This window comes from Globicephala melas, chromosome 12 (genome assembly GCF_963455315.2).
Source record: "Globicephala melas chromosome 12, mGloMel1.2, whole genome shotgun sequence".
Taxonomy (NCBI): domain Eukaryota; kingdom Metazoa; phylum Chordata; class Mammalia; order Artiodactyla; family Delphinidae; genus Globicephala; species Globicephala melas.
In genome coordinates this window covers 38,723,111-38,750,957 of record NC_083325.1, presented here as the reverse complement: position 1 = coordinate 38,750,957, position 27,847 = coordinate 38,723,111, and the positions used below count along the sequence as shown (strand labels likewise).

Sequence of the window (27,847 nt, the reverse complement as noted above, 5' to 3'; positions counted from 1 at the left end):
GCTGTGGGCATTGTGTATAAGATTTCTAATGAAATTTTTTTCATATTTACATGGTTTTTTTCTATTTTTATTTCACAGATGTTGTTGCTACATTTCTCTCTTTGACTTTTTTAAATCCATTCATTCAATCTCATATTACTCTTGTTCTGCTTATCTCTTTGACCATTTTAAACATATTTAGAATCTTTGATGAGCTGTTATATAAAATTAGTTTTTCCTTGAATGACTTTTCATTCTTATTGTTAATTTTTGTTATTTTGGTCTCTTTGTGTTTTTTTTTTCTTCTTGTGTGTAGTATTTTTGATATGTCCATTTTGAGTGGGAATTTTGGGGTTCTGTTGTCTCACTTTTCCTTCTACATTCAGCTCTTTCTATCTAGTAGGCTTCCTGTTGCTTGTACCTCCCTCTCAGCATCCACACTCCATGTAAGAATCTGGTATAAAGTGGCTTAGATTAAGGATATCACAGATTAAGTCACTGAGTCAGTTGTTAACTTGTTTCATTTTCTGAGTTTGAGGCTTTATCAGAGTCTTCCCCCATTCTTAGTTTTGTAACTTTCTAAAAATCCTAAAGTGTTGTCAGCAAATTTTATAATCTCTTTTACCACTGTCAGCAAATTTTTATGAGGCAAGGTGGCACTTCCCAGTCCCCAGCCTCAAGCAATGAACTAGTTTCATTTGAGTGGAGCACTTACCCTCAGAGCTGCTTCATCCAAACCTGAATATACTACACTATTTGGTAGTCTACTGACCCTTTTTAAAGTTTTATTCCTTTTTTTATGATGTAATACAATCTGAGGTAAACAACTTCGCTCATGATTTATGCTTGCCAAAACCTTTAGATCAAACCTTTAGATGCATACTTAGAGTTTATACTTCCAGTTCATACTTCCAGTTTATACTTCCAGTTTAACTGGAAGTATAGAGGATAGGGGATAGTTAAACAACATTTGGGGGTAACACAAATCCAGAATGTGGGACACTCTAGAAGAAATTGACTGGACTCTTCAAAAAGTCCAGGACATTATTGTTCTGTTTAGATGAGAATAGGGACACAACCAACCAAATGCAATATGTGAGACTTAATTGAATTTTTGTTTCAAAAAAACCTAAAAAGACATTTTGACTTTTACAACTCAATGATAAAAAGATAAATAACCTAATTTTTTAAATGGGCAATGTATGTGAATAGACATTTCTCCAAGGAAGATCTAAAACTGGCCAATAAGCACATGAAAAGATACTCGATATCATTAACCATTAGGGAAATGTAAATCAAACCCACAGTGATGTACCATTTCACACCCACTAGGGTGGCTATAGTAAAAAAGACAGATAATAACAAGTGTTGACAAAATGTAGAGAAATTGAAACCCTCATGCACTGCTGGTGGGAACGTAAAATTATACAGTTGCTTTGGAAAACAATTTGGCAGTTCTTCAAAAGGGTAAACACAGAGTTATGATATGACCCAGCAGTATCATCCCCAAGAAACATGAAAACACATGTTCACACAAAAATTTGTACATAAATGTTCATAGAAGCATTAGTCATAATACCCCAAAAGTGGAAACAACCCAAATGTTTATCAGCTGATGTATGGATAAATATAATATAGTAATAAAAAAGAATGAGGTACTGATACATGCTACAACATAGATGAACCTTTAAAACATTAAGTGAAAGAAGCCAGTCACAAAATACTACATATTGTAAGTTTCATTTACTGTAGATCCTCATTATTTGCGGATTCAGTATTTGCAAACTCTCCTACTCGATGAAATTTATTTGTAACCCTAAAATCAGTACTTGAAGCATTTTCATGATCTTTTCAGACACACATAGAGCAGTGAAAGATCTGAGTCATCTCTCAGCTAAGGGTGAAGAAAAAGCAACATTCTGGCTTGTTTCAGCTCTCATACTGTAAACAGGTGTCCTTTTCAAAATCAGTTAAGTGCCCGCCACGTTTTTCACATTTTTGTTGATGATTTCACTGTCTTTAAATGGCCCCTAAGCATAGTGCTGAAGTGTTCCTAGGAGGCCTTATGGAGAAAATATTAGCATTAGATAAACTTTGTTCAGACATGAGTTGTGGTGCTTTTGGCCATGAATTCATTGTTAATGAGTCAACAATGTAATTAGATAAAGTATCTTTAAACAGAAACATACATAAAAGTATATGTATTGATCAGTAGACAGATGAAAATGTTGTGACCAGAGGCTTGAAGGAACCTAACTCTTTGTTTCCTCCAGGAGCAGTGATTCAGTATTTGCTGATTCATTGTTTGCAGGTTTATAGAGCATAACTATCTCAAATAACAAGAATCGATTATATAGGAAATGTCCAAAGTAGGCAAACCTATAGAGACAGACAGTAGATTAGTGTGATTGCCCAGGATTGGAGGAGGGTAAGAAATGGGGAGTGACTGCTAATAAATATGGGATTTCTATTTGGGATGATGAAAGTGTGCTGAAGTTGCATATGGTGATAGTTGTACAGCTCTGTGAATATATGGAAAACTGTTGCTTTTTACACTTTAAATGGGTGAATTTTATGGTATGTGAATTTTAATTCAATAAAGCTGTTTAGACAAAGATATTTGAGAGTAATGGATATGTTTTGAATATCAATTGGGTAATAGATATGGAATTATTTTTAAAGATGGGAAAACAGTATTATGTTTTTGTATAAAATATCTTTATTCTTAGGAAATGCCTGTGAGGTATTTAGGAGTAATTTTATTAGGTCTACAAGTTAATTTCAAATAGTTCAAGAAGTTTTAAAAGACTAGAGAGTGGTAAAGAGAAAGCAAATGTGGCAAAATGATAACAGTTGTTGAATCTAGATAGAAGGTATGTGGATATTCATTGTACTTTTCTTTCAGTTTTTTTTTTTCCTGTTTGAAACTTTTCAAGATAAAAAATTGGGTGGGGGAGATTTTGCACACTCAGCAATGAGAATAAATCATTGTTCTTCTAAGTCATAGGCTTCTTTAGCTCTCATTATGCTTGTTGTAACAGAAAGCAAGACTGTACATGCACACTGAATGCACTTGTGTATGCCGGAAACAGACCGCATTAAAACCAAAGAAGAGTGAATTCCTTGGTGGTCCACTGGTTAGGACTCCTCATGTTCACTGCCGAAGGCCTGGGTTCAGTCCCTGATAGGGAACTGAAATTCAACAAGCTGAGCAGGGCGGCCAAAATTAAAAAAAAAAAAAACACAAGAGTAAGAGGAAAGCTCTTTATTTTTTTATTACCAAATGTTTAAATTTAATTCCCTATAATTTTTTAAGTTACATATTCATCACAATTTATGAAATAATACAAAGATATATAAAGAAAAATCTGTATTAATAGTGTGTGATATATGTGTATTAAATATTTACTAATGAAAGACTCCAGTATAGTGTTTGTATCAGTACCTATTTATATGCTAAGCACTATAGTTAGGTGATGGAGAAACAAGGAAAGCTCCCGTGCCTTTGAGAAGCTTGCCGTTTACAGGAAGAGTCAGATGTATAAATAAATGTAAGATACTGTACAAAATATGGACAAAGAATTATAGGAAGGACTTTTGATGATGGCAGAATAAGTACTTTAGGAAAAAAAAAACCATTGAGGACAAGTAGAAAGCTAAGCAGAATATAAAACATCTGGAAGGCATTATAGGGCAAAAAAGAGGATAAAGATTTATGGAGCCCAGATTCAGGAAAGTTAAAAATTCACAAAGGTGAGCATTGCCTTTGAAAGCACTTTTCCCATAGAAGCTTCTGCTGATTTCAGAAGAAGCAGCTTAGATAATGAAGCTAGTTGAGTAGAACACTTGACAGACTCTTGAATCATGGTTGGAGTTCAGACGTCCTCCAAGACGAGATACTGATAAATTACCCATACCTAATGTTAGGTACATCTAGATATAAGGGTATAAAAGATACATCTAGATATAAGGGTATAAAAGAAGTAGACAGGCCCTTATAGGAACAGAAGTCCAGCGTCAAATCATCAATTCCTGAAATTAGGGACATCATGAATTGATAGTAGCCTTAGCAGCCTGCCTGAACCAAATTAGAGAATAGTTCAGAAAACAATATCCAGATACATATTACTATATATAAAATAGATAAACAACAAGGACCTATTGTATAGCACAGGGAACTAATGTATAGCACAGGGAACTATATTCAATATCTTGTAATAACCTAAAATAGAAAAGAATATACATATTCACTTTTATGTGTGTGTGTGTGTGTGTGTGTGTATATAAATAAATATATCTGAATCACTATGCTGTACCCCTGCAACTAACACAACATTGTAAATCAACTACATTTCAATTTTTTAAAAAAATGAAAAGAAACAATATCCAGAATGAAACACATCTGGAGGAGAACATCATCCAGAATCTCAAATTACTGCTACAATAATAATTGCTGACGCACAGCAAAATCAAATAGCCAGACCCAGGAGGACATTATGTAACATAAATGGCAGCTAAGTTAACATCTGGATAAACAAATTCATAGGGACTCTAGATATTGGAGTTAGCAGAAACTTTAAATTATCTTTAATATGTTGAGGGCAATAAAAGAGAAGATGAAGAATTTTGGCAGAGAATTGGAAACTATTAAAAGAGGAAAGGAATTTCTAGAACAAAAAATACAGTAACCAAAATTGAGAGCTCGTTGGATTTAGAAACAGATTAGACACCATTACATAGAGAATTAGTGACTTAGAGCAGTACTGCTCGAAGTGTGTTCTGTAGCTGCTGAGAGTCTATGGGCTGGCTGCTATTTTTTGAACTATGTAGTAACAGTCCACAACAAGATAGGAAATTTGTGTCAGAATGTAGAACAAATTGACCCTGAGCATACCATTTAGTTCAACTGGCATTTTCTTTTCTTTTCTTTTAAATTTTTATTGGAGTATAGTTGTTTACAATGTTGTATTAGTTTCAGGTGTACAGCAAAGTGAATCAGTTATACATATAAATATATCCACTCTTTTTTAGATTCTTTTCCCATATAGGCTATTACAGAGTACTGAATAGAGTTCCCTGTGCTGTACAGTAGGGTCCTTATTAGTTATCTATTTTATATATAGTAGTGTGTATATGTCAATCCCAATCTTCCAGTTTATCTCTCCACCACTCAAGTGGCATTTTCTTTTTTGTTTTTTTTTTTTGTTTTTTTTTTTTGCGGTACGTGGGCCTCTCACCGTTGTGGCCTCTCCCGTTGCGGAGCACAGGCTCCGGACGCGCAGGCTCAGTGGCTGTGGCTCACGGGCCTAGCCGCTCCGCGGCATGTGGGATCTTCCCGGACTGGGGCACGAACCCATGTCCCCTGCATCGGCAGGCAGACTCTCAACCACTGCGCCACCAGGGAAGCCCTCAAGTGGCATTTTCTTGATAGCAAAACTTTCTCAGTGAAGAAAGAATTTGTTGATTTACATTATAGTGCAAGTTCCTTATCTTGGAGATTGGCCCCTTGAGTAGCAGTGACCTAAAGAATAGTTGGAGCGCTTCCCTGGTGGCACAGTGGTTAAGAATCCGCCTGCCAATGCAGGGGACACAGGTTCGAACCCTGGTCCGGGAAGATCCCACATGCCACAGAGCAACAGCCCGTGTGCCACAACTACTGAGCCTGCGCTCTAGAGCCCGCGATCCACAACTGCTGAACCCACGTGCCACAACTACTGAAGCCTGCGTGCCTAGAGCCTGTGCTCCACAACAAGAGAAGCCACCTCAATGAGGAGCCCGTGCACTGCAATGAAGAGTAGCCCCCGCTCTCAGCAACTAGAGAAAGCCGCGTGCAGCAATGAAGACCCAACGCAGACAAAAATAAATAAAATTAAAATAAAAAAGAAAAGAATAGTTGGGAAGAAAATATCTAGAAGGAAGTACAAAGAGACAAAAGGACAGGAAAATACAGAAAGGAAGGGAAGAGATTTAGAGGATGAAGCAAGGTATATTTTACAGATAGAAAAGATAAATAGTCCTTTAACACTTGAAGCAGTGCTTCTCAAAATATTTGTGATGGTGGCCAATACTTTTTATAAAATGCAGTAAAAATATCATAGCAGTGTCAAATTACTTAAACACAATCTCGTTTTCTGTACTTACTAGAGATTGGTATAAAATGGTTCATAAAATAGCACTGGTCCACAGACCACATTTTAAGTAGCATGATACTAAAGAAATTAAATTCATTCTTCCCAGTAGGAGAATTCCAAGCCCATATGATTCACTGGTAAACTCTAGAAACCTTTAAGGAAGAAATAATTAACTTTTCTAGAATATAGAAAAGAGTGAAAGGCTCCCCCAACTCTTTTTAAGAGGCCAGTTCAACCTTGATGTCCAAACCTGACAAAGACATTTACAATAAAAGCATATTAGGACAGTCTCATTCATGAACATAGATATAAAAAAATCTTCAATAAAATATTGGCAAACCAAATTCAGAAATATATTGTGGCCTACTTAATTCTACTTCAGGAATGCAGGTTGGCTTTAACATTTGAAAATTAATGTAATTCATCATAGACAGTAAATGAAAAAATTCATATAATCATCTTGATAGGTGCTAAGGAATCGTTTGATAAAATTCAGCATTCATTCTGAATGGTAAAAAAAATTTTATCGAAAAGAAATAGAAAAGGAACTACTAAATCTACAACAAACCTACAACAAACATGATAATTATTGGTGACATCTTGAAAATTTTCCCTTTGAGATTAGAAATGAGACTAGGATACCTTCTATCATCCCTTCCATTCAAGATTGTACTGCAGGTCCTAGATGCAATACCTTAATAATCAAAGCTGTAAGAATTGAAAAAAGGAAGAAATAACCTATCGTTATTTGCATACAATATGACTGCAGATCCTTAAGATTCTAGAAAGTACAAAAGAAGAATCCAAAATAAGGTTGTTAGATATAAGGACCATATTTTTTTAATCAATTATTTCTATGTAACAGCAAAAAAGTGAAATATTAGAAAGACACCGTTTACAATAGCATCAAAAAAATCAAATATATAGAAATAAATCTAAAGAAAGACCTCACAGTAAACTGTAAAACATTGAGACTCAGTGATTATTTTATTTTTTTAATTAATTAATTAATTTTTGGCTGTGTTAGGTCGATTGCTGCACATAGGCTTTCTCTAGTTGCGTGAGCAGGGGCTATTCTTTGTTGCATTGTGCACGCAGGCTTCTCACTGATGTGGCTTCTCATTACAGAGCATAAACTCTAGGTACGCGGGCTTCAGTAGTTGTGGTGCATGGGCTCAGTAGTTGTGGCTTGCGGCCTCTAGAGCGCAGGCTCAGTAGTTGTGGCTCACAGGCTTAGTTGCTCTGTGGCATGCAGGATCTTCCCGAACCAGGGCACGAACCCCTGTCCCCTGCATTGGCAGGTGGATTCTTAACCACTTCACCACCAGGGAAGTCCCTCAGTGGTTATTTTAAAAAAACATTATTAAGAAAAATCTTTAAAAGACATAAGTAAATGGAGGATATGTTATATTGAGTTGAAACTCTCAATATAATGGAGATGTCGACTACCTCAAATTAATCTACGAATTTAATGTAATCCCAAACCAGAATCTCAATAGGGCTTTTGTGGGGAGAACAGTGTAGAACTTCAAACTCTGATTCTAAAATATATATGGATATTCAAAGGGTCAAATAGCCAAGACACTCTTGAAGATGAAGAATAGTGTAGGAAGATTTGTCTTATTGGATATTAAGGCCTATTATAAAACTATAGTAATTAAGATAGTGCCATTTAGGTGTAAGGATGGACAGATAACGAGTTATAACTAACCCTGAGGAAATGGACATGTGTCTTAAAAAGAAACCAAAGGTTGAAGATACTACTAATAATGCAGCATAAGTAAACAAGAATATAGAGTTCAGTCAGCTATTTTATCTTATCCATTTTGTCTTAACACAGATTCTAAGCATCTGGATATTAGAGACTATTCCTTACTTTAAGACATCTTTAGTAGGATCTGTCATAACACTAGGTATATACAAAGTGTTTAATAGTTACTTTGAATGAATTTATTGTGTGCTTAAGTTACAACTTTGAATCCTTTTTGGTTTTAGATCTGCTGATTTGGGTCCTACTTTATTGACAAGACCTGGACAACCAACACTTACCAGAGTGCCACCGCCTATTCTTCCAAGGCCATCCCAGCAGACAGGGAGCAGTAATGTGAACACTTTCAGACCTGCTTACAGTTCATTTTCTTCTGGATATGGTGCCTATGGAAATTCATTTTATGGAAGCTATAGCCCTTATAGTTATGGGTATAATGGGTTGGGCTATAACCGCCTTCGTATAGATGATCTTCCACCTAGTAGATTTGTTCAGCAAGCTGAAGAAAGCAGCAGAGGTGCATTTCAGTCCATTGAAAGTATCGTGCATGCATTTGCCTCTGTCAGCATGATGATGGATGCTACCTTTTCAGCTGTCTATAACAGTTTCAGGGCTGTATTGGATGTAGCAAACCACTTTTCCCGATTAAAAATACACTTCACAAAAGTATTTTCAGCTTTTGCATTAGTTAGGACTATAAGGTATCTTTACAGACGGTTACAGTGGATGATAGGTTTAAGAAGAGACTCTGAGAATGAGGACCTGTGGGCAGAAAGTGAAGGAACTGTGGCTTGCCTTGGTGCTGAGGACAGAGCAACTAACTCAGCAAAATCTTGGCCAATATTCTTGTTCTTTGCTGTTATCCTTGGTGGTCCTTACCTCATCTGGAAACTGCTGTCTACTCACAGTGACGAAGTAACAGGTAAGAGTAATAAAATGGGTTCAAAAACCATATAACAATCTCAAATTTCAAGAATAGGTTAAATTAGCTTTCTTTATGCATTTGTATTTAATATTTTGATCCAGTTATATTTTCAGTTAAGAACTTCAAAACTGGAAGAGGAACATGTAGCAAAAACAGGCTTCTTGATTTATTCTTTGTTACTTCAGTTTAACAGCACACATTACTTAACTACTGTTCACAAGTCACTGAACTTGATGCTGTGGAAGATACAAAGATAACGTAGGGCATATTCCCTTTATCTTTCTAAAACTTACTGGAAGAGAGGTGGGTGAGACACATAAATAGGTAATTGTAATGAGGCATAAAGGGTGTAAGTAGTACAACAGTTGGGGAGAAACATAAGACTTATTGAGCCTTTTTTTATTATTATTATTATTTTCTTGAATTTTATTTTAATTATTTTTTATACAGCAGGTTCTTATTACTCATCCATTTTATACACATCAGTGTATACATGTCAATCCCAATCTCCCAATCCATCATACCACCACCACCACCACCACCCTCCACTGCTTTACCCCCTTGGTGTCCATACGTCTGTTCTCTACATCTGTGTCTCAATTTCTGTCCTGCAAACTGGTTCATCTGTACCATTTTTCTAGGTTCCACATATATGTGTTAATATACGATATTTGTTTTTCTCTTTTGGACATACTTCACTCTGAATGACAGTCTCTAGATTCATCCACGTCTCTACAAATGACCTAATTTCGTTCCTTTTTATGGCTGAGTAATATTCCATTGCATATATGTACCACATCTTCTTTATCGTTGATGGGCATTTAGGTTGCTTCCATGACCTGGCTATTGTAAATAGCACAGCAATGAACATTAGGGTACATGTTTCTTTTTGAATTATGGTTTTCTCTGGGTATAGACCCATTAGTGAGATTGCTGGGTCATATGGTAATTCTATTTTTACTTTTTTAAAGGAACCTCCATACTGTTCTCCATAGTGGCTGTATCAATTTACATTCCCACCAACAGTGCAAGAGGGTTCCCTTTTCTCCACACCCTCTCCAGCATTTGTTGTTTGTAGATTTTCTGATGATGCCCATTCTAACTGGTGTGAGGTGATACCTCATTGTAGTTTTGATTTGCATTTCTCTAATAATTAGTGTTATTGAGCACCTTTTCATGTGCCTCTTGGCCATCTGTATGTCCTCTTTGGAGAAATGTCTATTTAGGTCTTCTGCCCATTTTTGAATTGGGTTGTTTTTATTTTAATATTGAGTTGCATGAGCTGTTTATATATTTTGGAGATTAATCCTTTGTCCATTGATTCATTTGCAAATATTTTCTCCCATTCTGAGGGTAGTCTTTTCGTCTTGTTTGTAGTTTCCTTTGCTTTGCAAAAGCTTTTAAGTTTCATTACGTCCCATTTGTTTATTTTTGTTTTTATTTCCATTACTCTAGGAAGTGTATTAAAAAAGATCTAGCCATGATTTATGTCAAAGAGTGTTCTTCCTATGTTTTCCTCTAAGAGTTTTATAGTGTCTGGTCTTACATTTAGGTCTCTAATCCATTTTGAGTTTATTTTTGTGTATGGTGTTCGGTAGTATTCTAATTTCATTCTTTTACATGTAGCTGTCCACTTTTCCCAGCACCACTTATTGAAGAGACTGTCTTTTCTCCATTGTATATCCTTGCCTCCTTTGTCATAGATTAGTTGACCATAGGTGTATGGGTTTATCTCTGGGCTCTCTATCGTGTTCCGTTGATCTATATTTCTGTTTTTGTGCCAGTACCATATTGTCTTGATTACTGTAGCTTTGTAGTATAGTCTCAAGTCAGGGAGTCTGATTCCTCGAGCTCCGTTTTTTTCCCTCAAGACTGCTTTGGCTGTTCGGGGCTTTTGTGTCTCCATACAAATTTTAAGATTTTTTGTTCTAGTTCTGTAAAAAATGCCATTGGTAATTTGGTAGGGATTGCATTGAATCTGTAGATTGCTTTGGGTAGTATAGTCATTTTCACAATATTGATTCTTCCAATCCAAGAACATTGAATATCTGTCCATCTGTTGGTATCATCTTTAATTTCTTTCAACAGTGTCTTATAGTTTTCTGCATACAGGTCTTTTGTCTCCCTAGGTAGGTTTATTCCTAGGTATTTTATTCTTTTTGTTGCAATGGTAAATGGGAGTGTTTCCTTAATTTCTCTTTCAGATTTTTCATCATTAATGTATAGGAATGCAAGAGATTTCTGTGCATTAATTTTGTATCCTGCAACTTTACCAGAATCATTGATTATCTCTAGTAGTTTTCTGGTGGCATCTTTAGGATTCTCTATGTATAGTATCATGTCATCTGCAAACAGTGACAGTTTTACTTCTTCTTTTCCAATTTGTATTCCTTTTCTTTCTTTTTCTTCTCTGATTGCCGTGGCTAGGACTTCCAAAACTATGTTGACTACTGGTAGTGAGAGTGGACATCCTTGTCTTGTTCCTGATCTTAGAGGAAATGCTTTCAGTTTTTCACCATTGAGAATGATGTTTGCTGTGGGTTTGTCATAAATGGCCTTTATTATGTTGAGGTAGTTTCCCTCTATGCCCACTTTCTGGAGAGTTTTTATCATAAATGGTGTTGAATTTTGTCAAAAGCTTTTTCTGCATCTATTGAGATGATCATATGGTTTTTCTTCTTCAATTTGTTAATATGGTGTATCACATTGATTGATTTGCATATATTGAAGAATCCTTGCATTCCTGGGATAAATCCCACTTGATCATGGTGTATGATCCTTTTAATGTATTGTTGCATTCTATTTTGTTGAGGATTTTTGCATCTATATTCATCAGTGTTATTGGTGTATAATTTTCTTTTTTTGTAGTATCTTTGTCTGGTTTTGGTATCAGGGTGATGGTGGCCTCATAGAACGAGTTTGGGAGTGTTCCTTCCTGTGCAGTTTTTTGGAAGAGTTTGAGAAGGATGGGTGTTAGCTCTTCTCTAAATATTTGATAGAATACACCTGTGAAGCCATCTGTCCTGGACTTTTGTTTGTTGGAAGATTTTTAATCACAGTTTCAATTTCATTACTTGTGTTTGGTCTGTTCATATTTTCTATTTCTTCCTGATTCAGTCTTGGAAGGTTATACCTTTCTAAGAATTTGTCCATTTCTTCCAGGTTGTCCATTTTATTGGCATAGAGTTGCTTGTAGTAATCTCTTATAATCCTTGGTATTTCTGCAGTGTCAGTTGTGATTTCTCCTCTTTCATTTCTAATTTTATTGATTTGAGTCCTCTCCCTCTTTTTCTTGATGAGTCTGGCTAATGGTTTATCAATTTTGTTTATCTTCTCAAAGAACCAGCTTTTAGTTTTGTTGATGTTTGCTATTGTTTTCTTTGTTTCTATTTCATTTACTTCTGCTCTGATCTTTATGATTTCTTCCCTTCTGCTAACTTTGGGTTTTGTTTGTTCTTTTTTCTCTAGTTCCTTTAGGTGTAAGTTTAGATTGTTTATTTGAGATTGTTCTTGTTTCTTGAGGTAGGCTTGTATAGCTATAAACTTCCCTCTTAGAACTGCTTTTGCTGCATCCCATAGGTTTTGGATTGTCGTGTTTTCACTGTCATTTGTCTCTAGGTATTTTTTTATTTCCTCTTTGATTTCTTCAGTGATCTCTTGGTTATTTAGTAACGTATTGTTTAGCCTCCATGTGTTTGTGCTTTTTACGTTTTTTTCCCTGTAATTGATTTCTAATCTCATAGCGTTGTGGTCAGAAAAGATGTTTGATATGATTTCAATTTTCTTAAATTTACTGAGGCTTGATTTGTGACCCAAGATGTGATCTATCCTGGAGAATGTTCCGTGCACACTTGAGAAGAAAGTGTAATCTGCTGTTTTTGGATGGAATGTCCTATAAATATCTATTAAATATATCTGGTCTATTGTGTCGTTTAAAGCTTGGGTTTCCTTATTAATTTTCTGTTTGGATGATCTGTCCATTGGTATAAGTGAGGTGTTAAAGCCCCCCACTATTATTGTGTTACTGTTGATTTCCTCTTTTATAGCTGTTAGCAGTTGCCTTATATGTTGAGGTGCTCCTACATTGGGTGCATATATATTTATAATTGTTTTATCTTCTTTTTGTATGATCCCTTGATCATTATGTAGTGTCCTTCCTTGCCTCTTGTAACATTCTTTTTTTTAAAGTCTATTTTATCTGATATGAGTGTTGCTACTCCAGCTTTCTTTTGATTTCCATTTGCATGGAATATCTTTTTCCATCCCCTCACTTTCAGTCTGTATGTGTCCCTAGGTCTGAAGTGGGTCTCTTGTAGACAGTATATATATATATATATATATATATATATATATATATGGGTATTGTTTTTGTATCCATTCAGCAAGCCTGTGTCTTTTAGTTGGAGCATTTAATCCATTCACGTTTAAGGTAATTATCGATATGTATGTTCTTATTACCATTTTCTTAATTGTTTTGTTTTTGTTTTTGTAGGTCCTTTTCTTCTCTTGTGTTTCCCACTTAGAGAAGTTCCTTTAGCATTTGTTGTGTAGCTGGTTTGGTGGTGCTGAATTCTCTTAGCTTTTGCTTGTCTGTAAAGCTTTTGATTTCTCCATCAAATCTGAATGAGATCCTTGCTGGGTAGAGTAATCTTGGTTTTAGGTTCTTCCCTTTCATCACTTTAAGTATATCATGCCACTCCTTTCTGGCTTGTAGAGTTTTTGCTGAGAAATCAGGTGTTAACCTTATGGGAGTTCCCTTGTATGTTATTTGTTGTTTTTCCCTTGCTGCTTTCAATAATTTTTCTATGTCTTTAATTTTTGCCAGTTTGATTACTATGTGTCTCCGTGTTTTTCTCCTTGTGTTTATCCTGTATGGGACTCTCTCTGCTTCCTGGACTTGGGTGGCTATTTCTTTTCCCATGTTAGGGAAGTTTTCGACTATAATCTCTTCAGATATTTTCTCGGGTCCTTTCTCTCTCTCTTCTCCTTCTGGGACCCCTATACTGGGAATGTTATTGCGTTTAATGTTGTCCCAGAGGTCTCTTAAGCTGTCTTCATTTCTTTTCATTCTTTTTTCTGTATTCTGTTCCGCAGCAGTGAATTCCACCATTCTGTCTTCCAGATCACTTATTCGTTCTTCTGCCTCAGTTATTCTGCTATTGATTCCTTCTAGTATAGTTTTCATTTCAGTTATTGTATTGTTCATCTCTGTTTGTTTGTTCTTTAATTCTTCTAGGTCTTTGTTAAACATTTCTTACATCTTCTCTATCTTTGCCTCCATTCTTTTTCCGAGGTCGTGGATCATCTTCACTATTGTTATTCTGAATTCTTTTCTGGAAAGTTGCCTATCTCCACTTCATTTAGTTGTTTTTCTAGGTTTTATCTTGTTCCTTCATCTGGTATATAGCTCTCTGCCTTTTCATCTTGTGAATGTGGTTTTTGTTTCACAGGCTGCAGGACTGTAGTTCTTCTTCCTTCTTATTGAGCCTTTTTTATATGCAAGACACTGTGCTAAGTATTTTGTGTATTTTACTCATTTAATTCTTACAACAATTCTAAGAGAAATTATCCTCATTTTACAAGTGATAAAACTGAGGTTCAGAGAAGTCTCTTGCTCAAGGTCACATCTTTAATAAGCCAGACCAGAAACAAAACCAGGCATATTTGACTGTTAAGCCTCTACTCTGTCAGCTGGTACAGAGTATTATCTCATCTCAGAAGTGAAGCTGACATTTTTTGACTCTTCGTATTCAGAAAGAAGTAGCATCTAAGTTAGATTTTTGAAAGAATGGTAACATTCCATCAGTTACATAGGAAAAAAAAAAAAAAGACTGAAGCAGATGGAGTAGCTTGAACAAAAGTATATAGGTAGGAAATATGAGATTTGTTCATCAGCTGTCCTATAGTATTGAATAGAAGGATATTAAGAAGTAAGGATGAGAAATTAGATTGGAGCCTAGTAATGGAAGATCTTAATTTCCATGACAATACTTAATCTTCATTTAGTAAGGAAAATATGGTTTTTTGGTTGTCTGCTTTTGTTTTTGTTTTTTAAAGCAGGCTTGTGACGTACATATAAACAGTGCTGTAAAGAGGTCAGTCTGTCTTAAGTGTTTAAAATAGGTCAGTGCAGGTTAACACAGGTTGAAATTGGATGGTAAGATTAATAAACAATTTTGGGTTATACTTACCATTGTATTCCCGAAAGCTAACAACCTGACCAGCATATCCAAGGTGTTTAATAAATATTTATTAATTTAGGGACATCACTTATGATGCTTTTGCATTTGAATGGATGAGAAATAATGAAGACCTGAACTAGGGTATGTGAAAAGCAGCAAAAATATAATAGACGTAACAGATTTAGTTACTAGCTAGATGGAGTTCGTAAAGGGAAGGGAGTAATTGAAATGCCCTAGACCTTTTAAATTGAGTTATGAGCGGGATAATGTTTTATTTGTTAACAAATATTTGTTGAGTGCCTACTACATACCAGACACAGTTCTAGGATCTAGGGATATAGCAGTGAGTAAAACAGATTTTAAAAATTCCTGCCCTTGTGACTAGTGGGTAGAGACAGCAATAAACAACTAAGTCAAATATATAGTAAGTCACAAGGTAATAAGTGCCATAGGAAGAAAATAAAGCAGGGAAGAGCGTTGCAGAGTGCCAGTGGTAGGAAATGGGGTTACAGAGCTACACACAGGGAAGGCCTCTCTGAAGGAGATAAAGGGGGTAAGCTGAATGAGGGAACTGCTGGAGGCATAGGGAACAGCAGAACTGCATAAGTGGCAGTGTGCCTGGCATGTCACATGAATGACAAGAGGCCAGTACGAATGGAGCAAAGTCAGAGTACCAGGAGATGAAGGAGGGAAGAGTACAGAGTGTAGATGGTATAAGCCTTGTAGACATTTTAAAGAACTTTGGCTTTTATTCTGAAATGCGAAGCCATGGCAGAATTTTGAGCAAAGGAGTGATATGATTTGACTTAGGTTTAAAAAAAAATCTTTTTCCTGAGAATGAATTTTAGGTAGAGCTAGGGCCAAAGAGACCAGTCTGGAGAATCAAGAGGCCGTTATAATAATTCAAGTGGGAAATGGTGGTGGCTTGGCTCTGGGTCACAGTGATGCAGGTTCTGAGGTGGGTCACATTCTGGATATTTATTTGAAGGTAAAGTCAATAAAATAAATACAGAGAAATCACATGGAACAACTGGTTTGTGAATGATTATCATTCATTTCATTAGAGCTATATTGAGTTTGGTTGTGCCAGTGGGACATTCAAATGGAACTTGAGAAAGTTTCAGAAAGCAGTTTAAAAGGCAGGAAAGGATCTTAGGAAAGAGGTGAAAAATGAAATATTTAAGCGTCATCCACATAAAAGTGAGAGTTGAAATAGTGTTAGTGGATGATATTACAGTGGTAGAGAGAAAGAGGAACTAAGATGGAAACCAGGAAGAGCAGAAGTAGAACTATGTTAATCCTGTGTTATAGAAGTGAAGGGGAAAGGAGGAAATTTCAAGAAGGGGGAGAAGGATGATGCCTGGTGTCAGATGCTGTAGTAAGATAAGATCGAGAATTGAAAAAAGGTCATCAGATTTGGCAATTGGTCATCAGCTCCAGCAAGCAATTTTAGTAAAGTAGAGGAAACAGAAACCATGGAAGAGTATAAAGGGTATATAAAATCAGAAGGTGTGAAAAAAGAAAAGATGAACGATGAATGGAGGAAGAAAAATCAACAGGCTGCTTGGGTAAAAGCAAGTTGATGTGGTAGTTTTCCGTTTTTTTGTTGTGCTTTGTGTTTTATGAAGTAAAATCTGGGAATGTTTTTAGGCTGAAAGAAAGGAGTCTGTAGAGAAGGATTGATTGTCGAGGAGGGAGAAACAGGAGTCAAAAGATGAAGCCTCCTGTAAGAGGTGGGAGAAGATACGATCCAAGGCAGGTGAAAAGGAGGGGCAATTTTTTTATCTGAGGCCAAAGAGGGAGCAATGGGTAATGATACTAAGAGATTTTTGAGGAAAAACGGAACTGAGGAAGCTTAGGCCCTATGACTTCTTAGCTGCTTAGGACAGGGGTCAGCAAACGATAACCTGTCAGCAAGATCTGCCTTGCTCCTGTCTTTGTACAGCCCACAAACTAAGAATGGTTTTTACAGTAAAATCCAAAAGAGTACTGTTTGTGACATGTTAAAATTATATGTAATTCAAGTATCTGTGTCCATTAGTAAAGTTTTATTAGAACACAACCACATTCATTCATGTATGTATTGTTATGGCTACTTTTGTACTGAAAGACCAGAGTTGAGTAGTTTGTAACATAGAGATCCTATCTATGTTGGCACTCTCATTGCTTTGCACTTGTTCTGCACACTGCAGATCTCAGTAACATAACTTGGCAATGTGTTGAGTGCCACATGTACTGTTATACTGCAATATATATTTTTGTTATGAGTACGTACATGCCACAAAGAAAAGAAGAGTGAAGTGGACTTTGAAAGTCACACTTTTAAGGCACAGTATAGTCTGGATTATTTTGTTACTGAATTAGGTGGTAAACCATTATTACATTTATTATGCAGTGACAACATAGCTATGTTAAAGGATTACAATATATTGCGTTGGCCAAAAAGTTCCTTTGGTTTTTGTTGTGTTTTTTTTTAATTTTATTTATTTATTTTGGCTGCATTGGGTCTTTGTTGCTGCATGCAGGCTTTCTCTAGTTGCAGTGAGCGGAGGCTACTCTTCGTTGTGGTGCACGTCTTTCTCACTGCGGTAGCTTCTCATTGAGGAGCACAGGCTCTAGGCACATGGGCTTCAATAGTTGTGGCACATGGGCTCAGTAGTTGTGGCTTGTGGGCTCTAGAGCGCAGGCTTAGTAGTTGTGGCACATGGGCTTAGTTGCTCCGCGGCATGTGGGATCTTCCCGGACCAGGGCTTGAGCCTGTGTCCCCTGCATTGGCAGGCGGATTCTCAACCATTGCGCCACCATGGAAGTCCTCCTTTGGTTTTTAAGTAAAAATAAAAGACACATTTTTCATTTTCACCAAGAACTTTATTGAACAACATATTCACCATTTTGTTCCACTACCTTCTGCCATTTTTCAGGCAACTTCATAATTCCATCTTCCCAAAACTTTTTATCTTTTTGAGCAAAGAACTGTTCCAGGTGCCTTTTACAGTCTGCCAGGGAATTGAAACTTCTTCCATTAAGAGAATTTTGTAAAGACTGAAATAAATGGAAATCTGAATGAAGGTGCCATGTCTGGTGAATACCATGGATAAATCAGAACTTCCCAGCCAAGCTCTAACAGCTTTTGCCTGGCCATCAAAGAAACATGTGGTCTTGCGTTATCCTGATGGATGATTATGTGTTTTCTGTTGACTAATTCCGGACGATTTTCATAGAGTGCTGCTTTCAGTTGGTCTAATTGGGAGCAGTACTTGTTGGAATTAATCGTTTGGTTTTCTGGAAGGAGCTCATAATAGAGGACTCCCTTCCAATCCCACCTTATGCACAACATCACTTTCTTTGGTTTTTTTTTCTTTTTTTAATATTTATTTATTTTTATTTGGTTGCACCAGCTCTTAGTTACAGCTCACGGGCTCCTTAGTTGCGGCTCACCCACCCCTTGGTTGCAGCACATGGGGTCCTTAGTTGTGGCATGTGAATTCTTAGTTATGGCATGCATGTGGGATCTAGTTCCCTGACCAGAGATCAAACCCAGGCCCCCTGCATTGGGAGTGTGGAGTCTTAACCACTGCGCCACCAGAGAGGTCCCAACATCACCTTCTTTGGATGAAGACCGGCCTTTGGTGTGGTTGGTGGTGGTTTATTTCACATGCCCCACGATCTCTTCCGTTCCAGATTATTGTACAGTATCCACTTTTCATCGCCCATCATAATTTGTTTTAAAAACGGAACATTTTCATTACGTTTAAGTAGAGAATCACATGTGGAAATATGGTCAAGAAGGTTTTTTTCTCTTAACTTACGTGGAACCCAAACATCAAAGCGATTAACATAACCAAGCTGGTGCAAATGATTTTCAACGTTTCATTTGGGTATTTTGAGTATGTCAGCTCTCTCCCGCGTGGTGTAACATTGATTGTTCTCACTTAATGTCTCAATTTGATGGGTATCAACTTCAACTGGTCTACCCGACCATGGAGCATCATCCAGCGAGAAATCGCCAGCACGAAACTTCGCAAACCACTTTTGACATACATTCGATCAGTCACAGCACCTTCTCCATACACTGCACAAATCTTTTTTTGCACTTCAGTTGTGTTTTTACCTTTCTTGAAATAATAAAGCATAATATGCCGAAAACGTTGCTTTTTTCCTTCCATCCTCAATATTAAAATGGCTACACAAAAATTCACCAAATTTGATAAGTTTTTTTTTTTGCTAATATAACAGCTGTCACAAAACAGTCTAACAAAATTGTTTCAAATGAAGTTAAAGACAACTAAGCACTACTAGAGCTATCTTACAGAAAAAAAAACAAACTCTTTGGCCAACCCAGTACATCAACATTAGCAGACTGAGCACTCATCACAATATTCCCAACTCACAGGAAGTCAACAGTCAGAAAAATTAGAAAATTTAAAATGGAATAGCTCATCATAGCAGAATTTCCTCACCCAAAAGGGGTCAGGGGAAGGAGCAAAAGAAGGGGCTTCCCTGGTGGCACAGTGGTTAAGAATCCGCCTGCCAATGCAGGGGACATGGGTTCAAGCCCTGGTCCGCGAAGATCCCACATGCCACAGAGCAACTAAGCCCACGTGCCCCAACTACTGAGCCTGTGCTCTAGAGCCCGCGAGCGACAACGACTGAGCCCGTGTGCCACAACTACTGAAGCCCGCGCGCCCAGAGCCTGTGCTCCACAAGAGCAGCCACCGCAATGAGAAGCCTGTGCACTGCAACAAAGAGTAGCCCCTGCTCGCTGCAAATAGAGAAAGCAGGCACGCAGCAACGAAGACTCAACACAGCCATAAACAAATAAATAAGCAAAAGAAGAAAAAATAAGCCTGCAACGAAAATAAGTTTCTGAGAGGCTCATTTGTCAGATTAGCAAGGAAATCTGTTTACCAGTGGTTATTGCAACAGCCAAGGAAATGTGTCAGAGAAAGTAAATTTGTTTAAGACTGTTAACCTTTCAGGGAGAACAGTTTCTTAAAGAGTATTTGAAACATCATTTTAATAGTCATTTTAAAACAAGGCAGATGAATTCAAATGGATTTACTTGGCTCATGATGACCCAGTAGATACTGTTACTGCTCAGTTGTTTATTGGAAGAGTCAGTGTTGAATTTGAAGTGGCTGAAGATGTAGCCTCTGTGAATAGTCTGCATGGAACAACTACAGACAAGAATATCTTCAAAGAATTTGGAAAAAACACGAATCTGCAAAGATATGTTGTGACTGATGGTGGTAAAAATTTGTGTGGAACAGAAAAATGCTTAGTTGGACAAAATTTACAGTTTTGAAAATATAAGGTTTTTAAAGCCTATAGTTATTCATTGTATTCTTCATCAGCAGGTACATTGCAGAAAATACTTGAATTTGTCATGTGTTACTGAATTAGTAATGTCAAAGGTGAATTTCAGTCACCCTTGTGGACATAACTATTGTAAGTTCTATGAATTTTTGTCAGAAGTAGAAGCTGAAGATCCTGACTTGCCCTGCCACACAGCAGTTAGATGGCTAAGCAGTCAGTGGTTAAGTTTTATTACTCTTTTTGAGGGATCAAGGCCAAGACTGATATTTTTCTGAAAAACAAGAACCACCATCAGCCACTCTTAGAAAACGTTTAATGGCTTTGGAAATCAGCTTTTGCTGCAGATTTGGTAATCTTAATGAATTCAACCTAAAACTGTAAGGCAGAATAGCAATTATATTTTGAAACTTACATTGGAGTGAAGTTATTTTGACAACAACTAATATTGTTTGAATCACAAATAATGTCACACTGCTTTATACACCCCCCACCCAGGTTGTCAAAAGTTAAAGAAACAAGATTTCCCTTCCCACATAAATTTGCAGCAGATAGACCTTTCAAGCTCAAACTACAATTCAGAAGTGTTTTTGGACCTCCATGCAAGTGCGAAGGAAATGTCCATATTTCAAAATCCATTTAACTGCCGTTGAGGAGTTTCCATTTAGTCTTTATTTGGAAGTGATTAGTATCTAATGTAAGGACATGTTAAAAGGTTAACATTGAAGGAATTTAACAGAATTCTACTCTATTCATCTTCTTAGGATGAATATGCTCAATTAAAACCACATGTTCAATGTATTGATATCAGAATTTGGCAATACATATCTATGTGAAAAAACATTTCAAAATGAAATACCTCAAATCTCATTACAAATTAGCATTAACAGATGAATATTTGCAATTGATATTGATGATAGAAAACACTACATTTGAACCCCAAATTAAGTGAAATATTATCCTATCCCAAAAAGATTCCGTTCTTTGTAGTAGACCTATATTACAAAAAAAGAATTCAATTGTTATATTTTGAATTTTTCATAAAATTTATGGAAAATTTTTTTCTCTCTTTATATAAGAAACTACACAACATGTTCAATTTTGCCTCATGGCCTACAAAGCCTAAAATATTTACTATCAAAAATCTTTTTACTCTACAAAAAAATTGCTGACCCCTGGCTTAAAGTAAGGGAACTAGGATTTGGAGCTTAAAGAATAGGAAAAAGTTTATAATAGGTATCGTAATGAACATATTGTTGATTTTACATAGTGTTAATTGTGGAATTTACTTTGAGGGGAACTTTTCTCTTGGCAAATAAGTTTATACAGTTTGCAAAACATAGCCACTGAAATATCTTTTTTCTTTTTTTTGTAAGTTTTACTAACCTAATCTTAATTCTTAATTTGGTTTATAGACAATACCAACTGGGCAAGTGGTGAGGATGACCATGTAGTTGCTAGAGCAGAATATGATTTTGTTGCTGTATCCGAAGAAGAAATTTCTTTCCGTGCTGGTGATATGCTAAACTTAGCTCTCAAAGGTAACAAAACATGAATAAATTGGAATTATCTGTGCATTTTTAGAATTTGTAAATGTAATATTAAAAACTGCATTAAAGGATCTTGGTCACCGTTAGTTAACTCAGAAGTAGTTACTAGGATTTCTCTTTGTCAGTGTAGACCTTCTAAATCTGGGGGAGTGGGAGAAAAATGTCCCAACAGAGTTGTTCCAATAATATTTCACTGAGATAAGGAAAGATTTTGTTTATATAATCTCTTCCAAACTCAAAACACTTTTAATCACCACCCCAAAACATGAGGTTAGCGCGAAGTGTAACAAATCTAATAAACCAAAGTAATTGTCTAGCATCATCTAAGCATCCCTATTGGTCTTTTATTGCTGGGACTAGTATTGCTTTCTTTTTTACTTGAATAATGTTTACTTTAGAAACTTCAACATGAATATTTAGGAATTACTGTCATGACTTATTAAAGAACCTCAGCAAGAAATTTATAGGCATTCAGGTTAATTTTCAGACGAGATCACTAATAGTTTTTAATGGCTCCAGACAAAATGGCCTTTTCCTCCACCTTTCCCCAGTAATGATCAGAATTTTTGTGGATTTACAAAAAAAAGATTTTTTGTGTATTTGTTGGGATTCAGGTTTGCCACAAAAAGTCACATCTTGTTGGTAAAGATACTAATAACAATAATAACAGCTGTCATTTATAGACTGCTTATTATGTACTAGGGGGAATTCCCTGGCGGTCCAGTGGTTAGGACTCCACGCTCTCACTGCCAAGGGCCCAGGTTCAATCCCTGGTTGGGGAATTAAGATCCCGCAAGCCATGGGGCGGCCAAAAAAGAAGAAAAGAAAATGTACTAGACACTGTACTTTACATATTTCGTTTAAACCTTATAATAATGCTGTAAAGTGAGTACTGTTATTATCCTGTTCCTGTTTTACACATGAGGAAAGCGAGATTCAGAATGAGTAAATTGTCCTGTGTGTTGGAGCTGGACTATGAACCTAGGTTTATCTAACTTCAGAACTTGTATTTTTAACCACTTTGGCTGATTTCCATGTGATCTATTAATGGAAACTTTAGCCTTTTATTGGTGTTAGTCACTCTTTACATAAGGGAAAAATACCTTCAATGTTCAAATCATTAGTTTAATGTGTAAATAATTGAAAAATTTGGATCAAATTTGCTAAATCTCTGCCTCATCTCTTCACACACAAAACCTAGGCTTCCAAGAAAAATTTTTAAATAATAAAATAAAATGTAACTTTTCAAAAATCCTGGCTTTTAGGTATTATACTCATGTTTCTCTTCTAGTGAAAATAGTAACTTACTATTTTAGATTTCAAAAGAATTATTTCTTTTTAAGATTTATTGTTAGAGGAAAATACAGATAATTAGTTTTAATAAATCTAATTAAAGAATAAAGATCAAATGTGGTTTCTTTCAACTAAATTATAATATTCCAGAAAAATTTTATATCAGATTATTCTTCAACTAATAGTGCCTTTTAACACTTTGGCTTTGCTTTGTTGCTTTCCTCCATTGCTCAATTAAAATATGTGTGGGCATTTAGAACAAAATCAGTCACAGAATGGTTAATTTAACTTTTTTAAATTATTATAGAGTAGTATTAAACATGAAAATGTCATATTGTGCCTAAATTATAGTGTTGAACTAAAACTTAACAGTTATACAGGTTTTTAAAGACATGGATAAAATAGGTGGGAGAATATCAAAATACAAAACTGAATATTTAAATAATCTTTCCTACTTTAAGCTTAGAGTATTGCCTTTAACTTTTTCTTATGTGGCTATAGGTAACTGAGGTCTTCAATTTTTGCCCACCTTGGATTAAAATTAACATTCACTGTCCTTCAGGATTATACATCACAATCATATAGAATGAATTTTATATTTCAGCTAAAAATATATAAAGAAAGCTGCCTTATGTAAATGTATATATTTATTTTCTATACTAACCCCTAACTTATCCTATTGAGAAGTAATGAGATATTCATTCCTTAAATTTCAATTTAAAATATGAAAGACATTGATGTTAATTTTCATCTTTTGATAGAACTGAATCGTTTTACTCTATGAATGCACCAACTGATGTAAACTTCATGTTCTTCAAGGCTGAAAAAATATTTAGTAAATATAAAATTAAAAGTGTAAGTTGTAAGAAGGGATCCTAGACTTAAACCTACTCATCTTGATTTTTTGAATATTCATGTACACTATTTGTTTATGTATTTTATTATATAAGTGTAACAGAGATTTTACTTAACATTTTATTATCAATATTCTGTTGGACCCTCAAAGTATGTGATAATTACAAGGCTGTCTTTTCTTCCATCAGAACAGCAACCCAGAGTGCGTGGTTGGCTTCTGGCCAGTCTTGATGGTCAAACAACAGGACTTATACCTGCTAATTATGTCAAAATTCTTGGTAAAAGAAGAGGTAGAAAAACAGTGGAATCCAGTAAAATTTCCAAGCAGCAACAGTCTTTTACCAACACAACACTAATTAAAGGAGCAACAGCTGCTGATTCTTTGGATGAACAGGAAGCTGCCTTTGAATCTGTTTTTGTTGAAACTAATAAGGTTCCAGTTGCACTTGATTCCACTGGGAAAAATGTCGATAAACAAGATCTTTGATAACTTTCATGTTTACCTGCAGCTGAACTATACTTCAGAGTACTTTTAAAAAGTTTCTTCTTACAAAGAAATTCATCTTCAATCCAATGAAAACATTTGTTAATGGCTATTCCAGATGTTTTGTTGCTAGAAATTATTAAAGTTGTACACTAGTATGTTGGTCTAGTGACCTGGTTACATTTTACGAGTTGTTATTGGACCATGAGGATATTTGTTTTACCTAGATTTTAAGATTATGGAGACTATCATTACCATCTTATTTAAAACCCTGTGTTTATTGAAAGAATAGGATTCATGAACTATAGAATACACAGTTTGCTACAGTAGGGATCACTAATGCATTTTAAAATTCTAGATTAATTGACTTGGAATCCTCAGAAGTTGAGTGACAACATATAAATATCAGAACAGGCAAAAAGGCTAATTTTTCTACAACTTTAAACAGAATAATAAAAATTTTCTGATGTGTATTACATCCAGTATTGGGTTTTTTAGGCAGTAGTAATATGTTTTCACCCACCGACAATTGATACTTTTATCTTTTATTGTATTTTTTAAAAATTTATCTTGGAAAAGTCACTAGAAGCATTGTGAAGGAAATGGTTCCAGGGTGACATATAGCCCTAATTTAGTTTTCCCTGCTAATAAAGAGGCTATAATTTATCTTTCTTACAGATTATTTCCATTTCTTCAGAGGATCATATCCCTTTACAGTATGATTAGTTTTCATCCTGGGTGAATCAGAATACATATATGAAAGATTTACTTTGTTTTCCTGCAGCCAAGACTCAAGTCCTTTGAGTTTCCAACTCAGTTCCAGCAGCAACGATTTTAAATCTTTTCATAGATTCTCTGCTTCTACCTAATATAATTAACTTTTTAAAATTCCATATTCAGGCTGTTCTTTAAACATTGAGAGTGTGTCACATTGGGTACACATTTCTTTTAGGTGTGGTTTTTACCACTGAGACTATAAATACAATGCTGAATTGCCATTTAGAATATGATAGTGCTATTTGACTTGTTTTTTGTTTAATAATGATTTTAAATCTAATTAAATTTCAGAACACTGAATATTTCTCCACAAAACTGGAAAATTCATGTACTTGCTGTGATCATACTACAAAAATAATACTATCAGAAATACAGGGTACAAGAATACATTTACATATATTGTTGAAAACTTGGAATTATTTGATAAAGATTTTGATTTAGTATTTTTATCTTTCTTCTTACAGACTTTATGTTCAACAAGTAAGTAATTCTAGAACAGTTCAAACTAAAACATTAGGAACCAAGTATGTGTATAATCAACATAGAATTTTACTAAAGTCTTCTTGGGAATCTCTCTTTTGAGACAATATAATAACTAATATATCATTTAAAATACAAATGTTGACCCCGTGCAGAAAAAGTAATAAGATAGTAAAATCTGTTTATCTTAGGCATATTTTTCTAACACCTGGTTCTTCAAACCTTCAAGTTAAGGGGATTAAGTTACTTATATATTATTTTCCATTTGTGTTCTACAATTAGAGGTTCTGCTTTTTTGTTAGAAAGTAATTTATGGAAATTTTGTTATTGAAACAACTTTTGATAAATTATTAAATTTAGCATTGAGACATCTAAATTGAATACTAGAAGTGAAGTAGAGGTGAGATGTTGAGTCGGCGCTATTTGGATTAGAAAAGGTGGGTCTTTAAGATAGTACTTGTGATTGCTATTAAAGATATATAGGGAGGGCCTCCCTGGTGGCACAGTGGTTGAGAGTCCGCCTGCAAATGCAGGGGACACGGGTTCGTGCCCCAGTCTGGGAGGATCCCGCATGCCTCGGAGCAACTAGGCCTGTGAGCCATGGCCGCTGAGCCTGCGCGTCCAGAGCCTGTGCTCCACAACGGGAGAGGCCACAACAGTGAGAGGCCCGCATACTGCAAAAAAAAAAAAAAAAAAAAAAAAAGATGTATAGGGAGAAGAGTATAGTACAGAATGAATGACAAAAATAATTTGACTTGGGACATCCCTGGTGGTCCAGTGGTTAAGACTCCGAGCTTCCAATGCAGCGGGCGTGGCTTCCATCCCTGGTGGTCGGGGAACTAAGATCCCACGTGCCTGCATGGCATGACCAAAAAAAGAAAAAAATTGACTTTTCTTAGGGTGTTTTTCGTTTTGTTTTGTTTGTTTGTTTTTGGTTAAGAATGCTAAATTGCAATGTATATTATCTGACTGGTAACTATTTGTGTTTGAAAATTCCTTTTCTATTAAGAATCTAGAAAAGGAATTTAGGACTAGAATAAGCAGAGACATTTTGTAACCTTTTTTAGATGACTAAATGTAATGTTTAAGGCTCCAATATTGTTATTTTTAGGAACTTATTTAAGGACTGCTACTTTACAGAAATTACTAACTGAAACTAAAACACTTTCAATTAAATAAAATAATAAATCACAAGTTACAACAAGAAAACAGGTTTCATTTAAAATTTTTTTCTGATTGTAGTTTATCAGTGTAGAAAGGAAAAGGTAGGAGGACTATAAATTTTCATGTTTTAACATTTCATTTAGGTACTTGATTTAGTCTATCAGTGTGTCATAATTATATATTTACTTGAATACTGCTGTCCTTTATCTTGTGCTTTCTTTAATAGAAAAAAGAATGATATTAAATGCAGTTAAAATTTTATTTTTAATAGATTGTTAAGTTGCTTTTACTGGACAAATAAAAATATATTAAACTTGATTGATGTTTTTTGAAGACAAACAACTCTTTTCAGGATTGCAATTAATGTAAAAGTCTCTGTATTTTTCTTCATATCATTGTGTATATTAACTACTGCAAACCAATGTGTCTGCTCTATTTCCTTGTGATTTGAAGAAAATATTAAATTTACATTTATATAAAAATTATCTAGAAGGTGAGTTAAATAAAAATAAGGCCTCAAGTCTAGGTTTTGGGAGACCTAGATTCTAGTCTGGACACCACTACTTACTTACTGTAAGATTATTTTTCAGTTTCCTCATTGATAACATTGGAGATAGCTACTACATCTGCCTCACATGAGAGTGCTTTTTTAAAAATATGAAGCACAGTCAAAAGTAAGAGATTATGACAACTACTTATTTGTAATTTTTTTCATGTATATTTAAACTTCTTACATCCTGTTAAAATGTCACAAGGTATTTATATCAATGTAAAATTTCAGATTCACACATAATTAAAAATTAAAATTAGTTCACTTGTACTTATAACTTTGCCCAAAATGTAATTTTAAATTATTTTGCTGAATACCAGAACAGCCTAGAAAAATGCAGTGGAATATTTGTTCAACACAAAGAAATTTTGTTTTTTAAGCATTGCCTTTAAGTGT

General features: G+C 35.4%; 1 protein-coding gene across 1 annotated transcript in view; it reads left to right on the top strand.

The window, feature by feature from the left end:
• The window catches only part of PEX13 (peroxisomal biogenesis factor 13), a 35,810-nt gene extending 8,427 nt beyond the window's left edge, over window positions 1–27,383 (top strand). The window contains exons 2-4 of the mRNA XM_030877319.2: window positions 8,106–8,800; window positions 21,714–21,839; window positions 24,185–27,383. Of these exons, the coding sequence (XP_030733179.1) occupies window positions 8,106–8,800; window positions 21,714–21,839; window positions 24,185–24,483 (1,120 nt within the window). The 3' untranslated portion in view covers window positions 24,484–27,383. The remainder of the gene's footprint in view (window positions 1–8,105; window positions 8,801–21,713; window positions 21,840–24,184) is intronic.
• The last annotated feature ends 464 nt before the right edge of the window (window positions 27,384–27,847 follow it).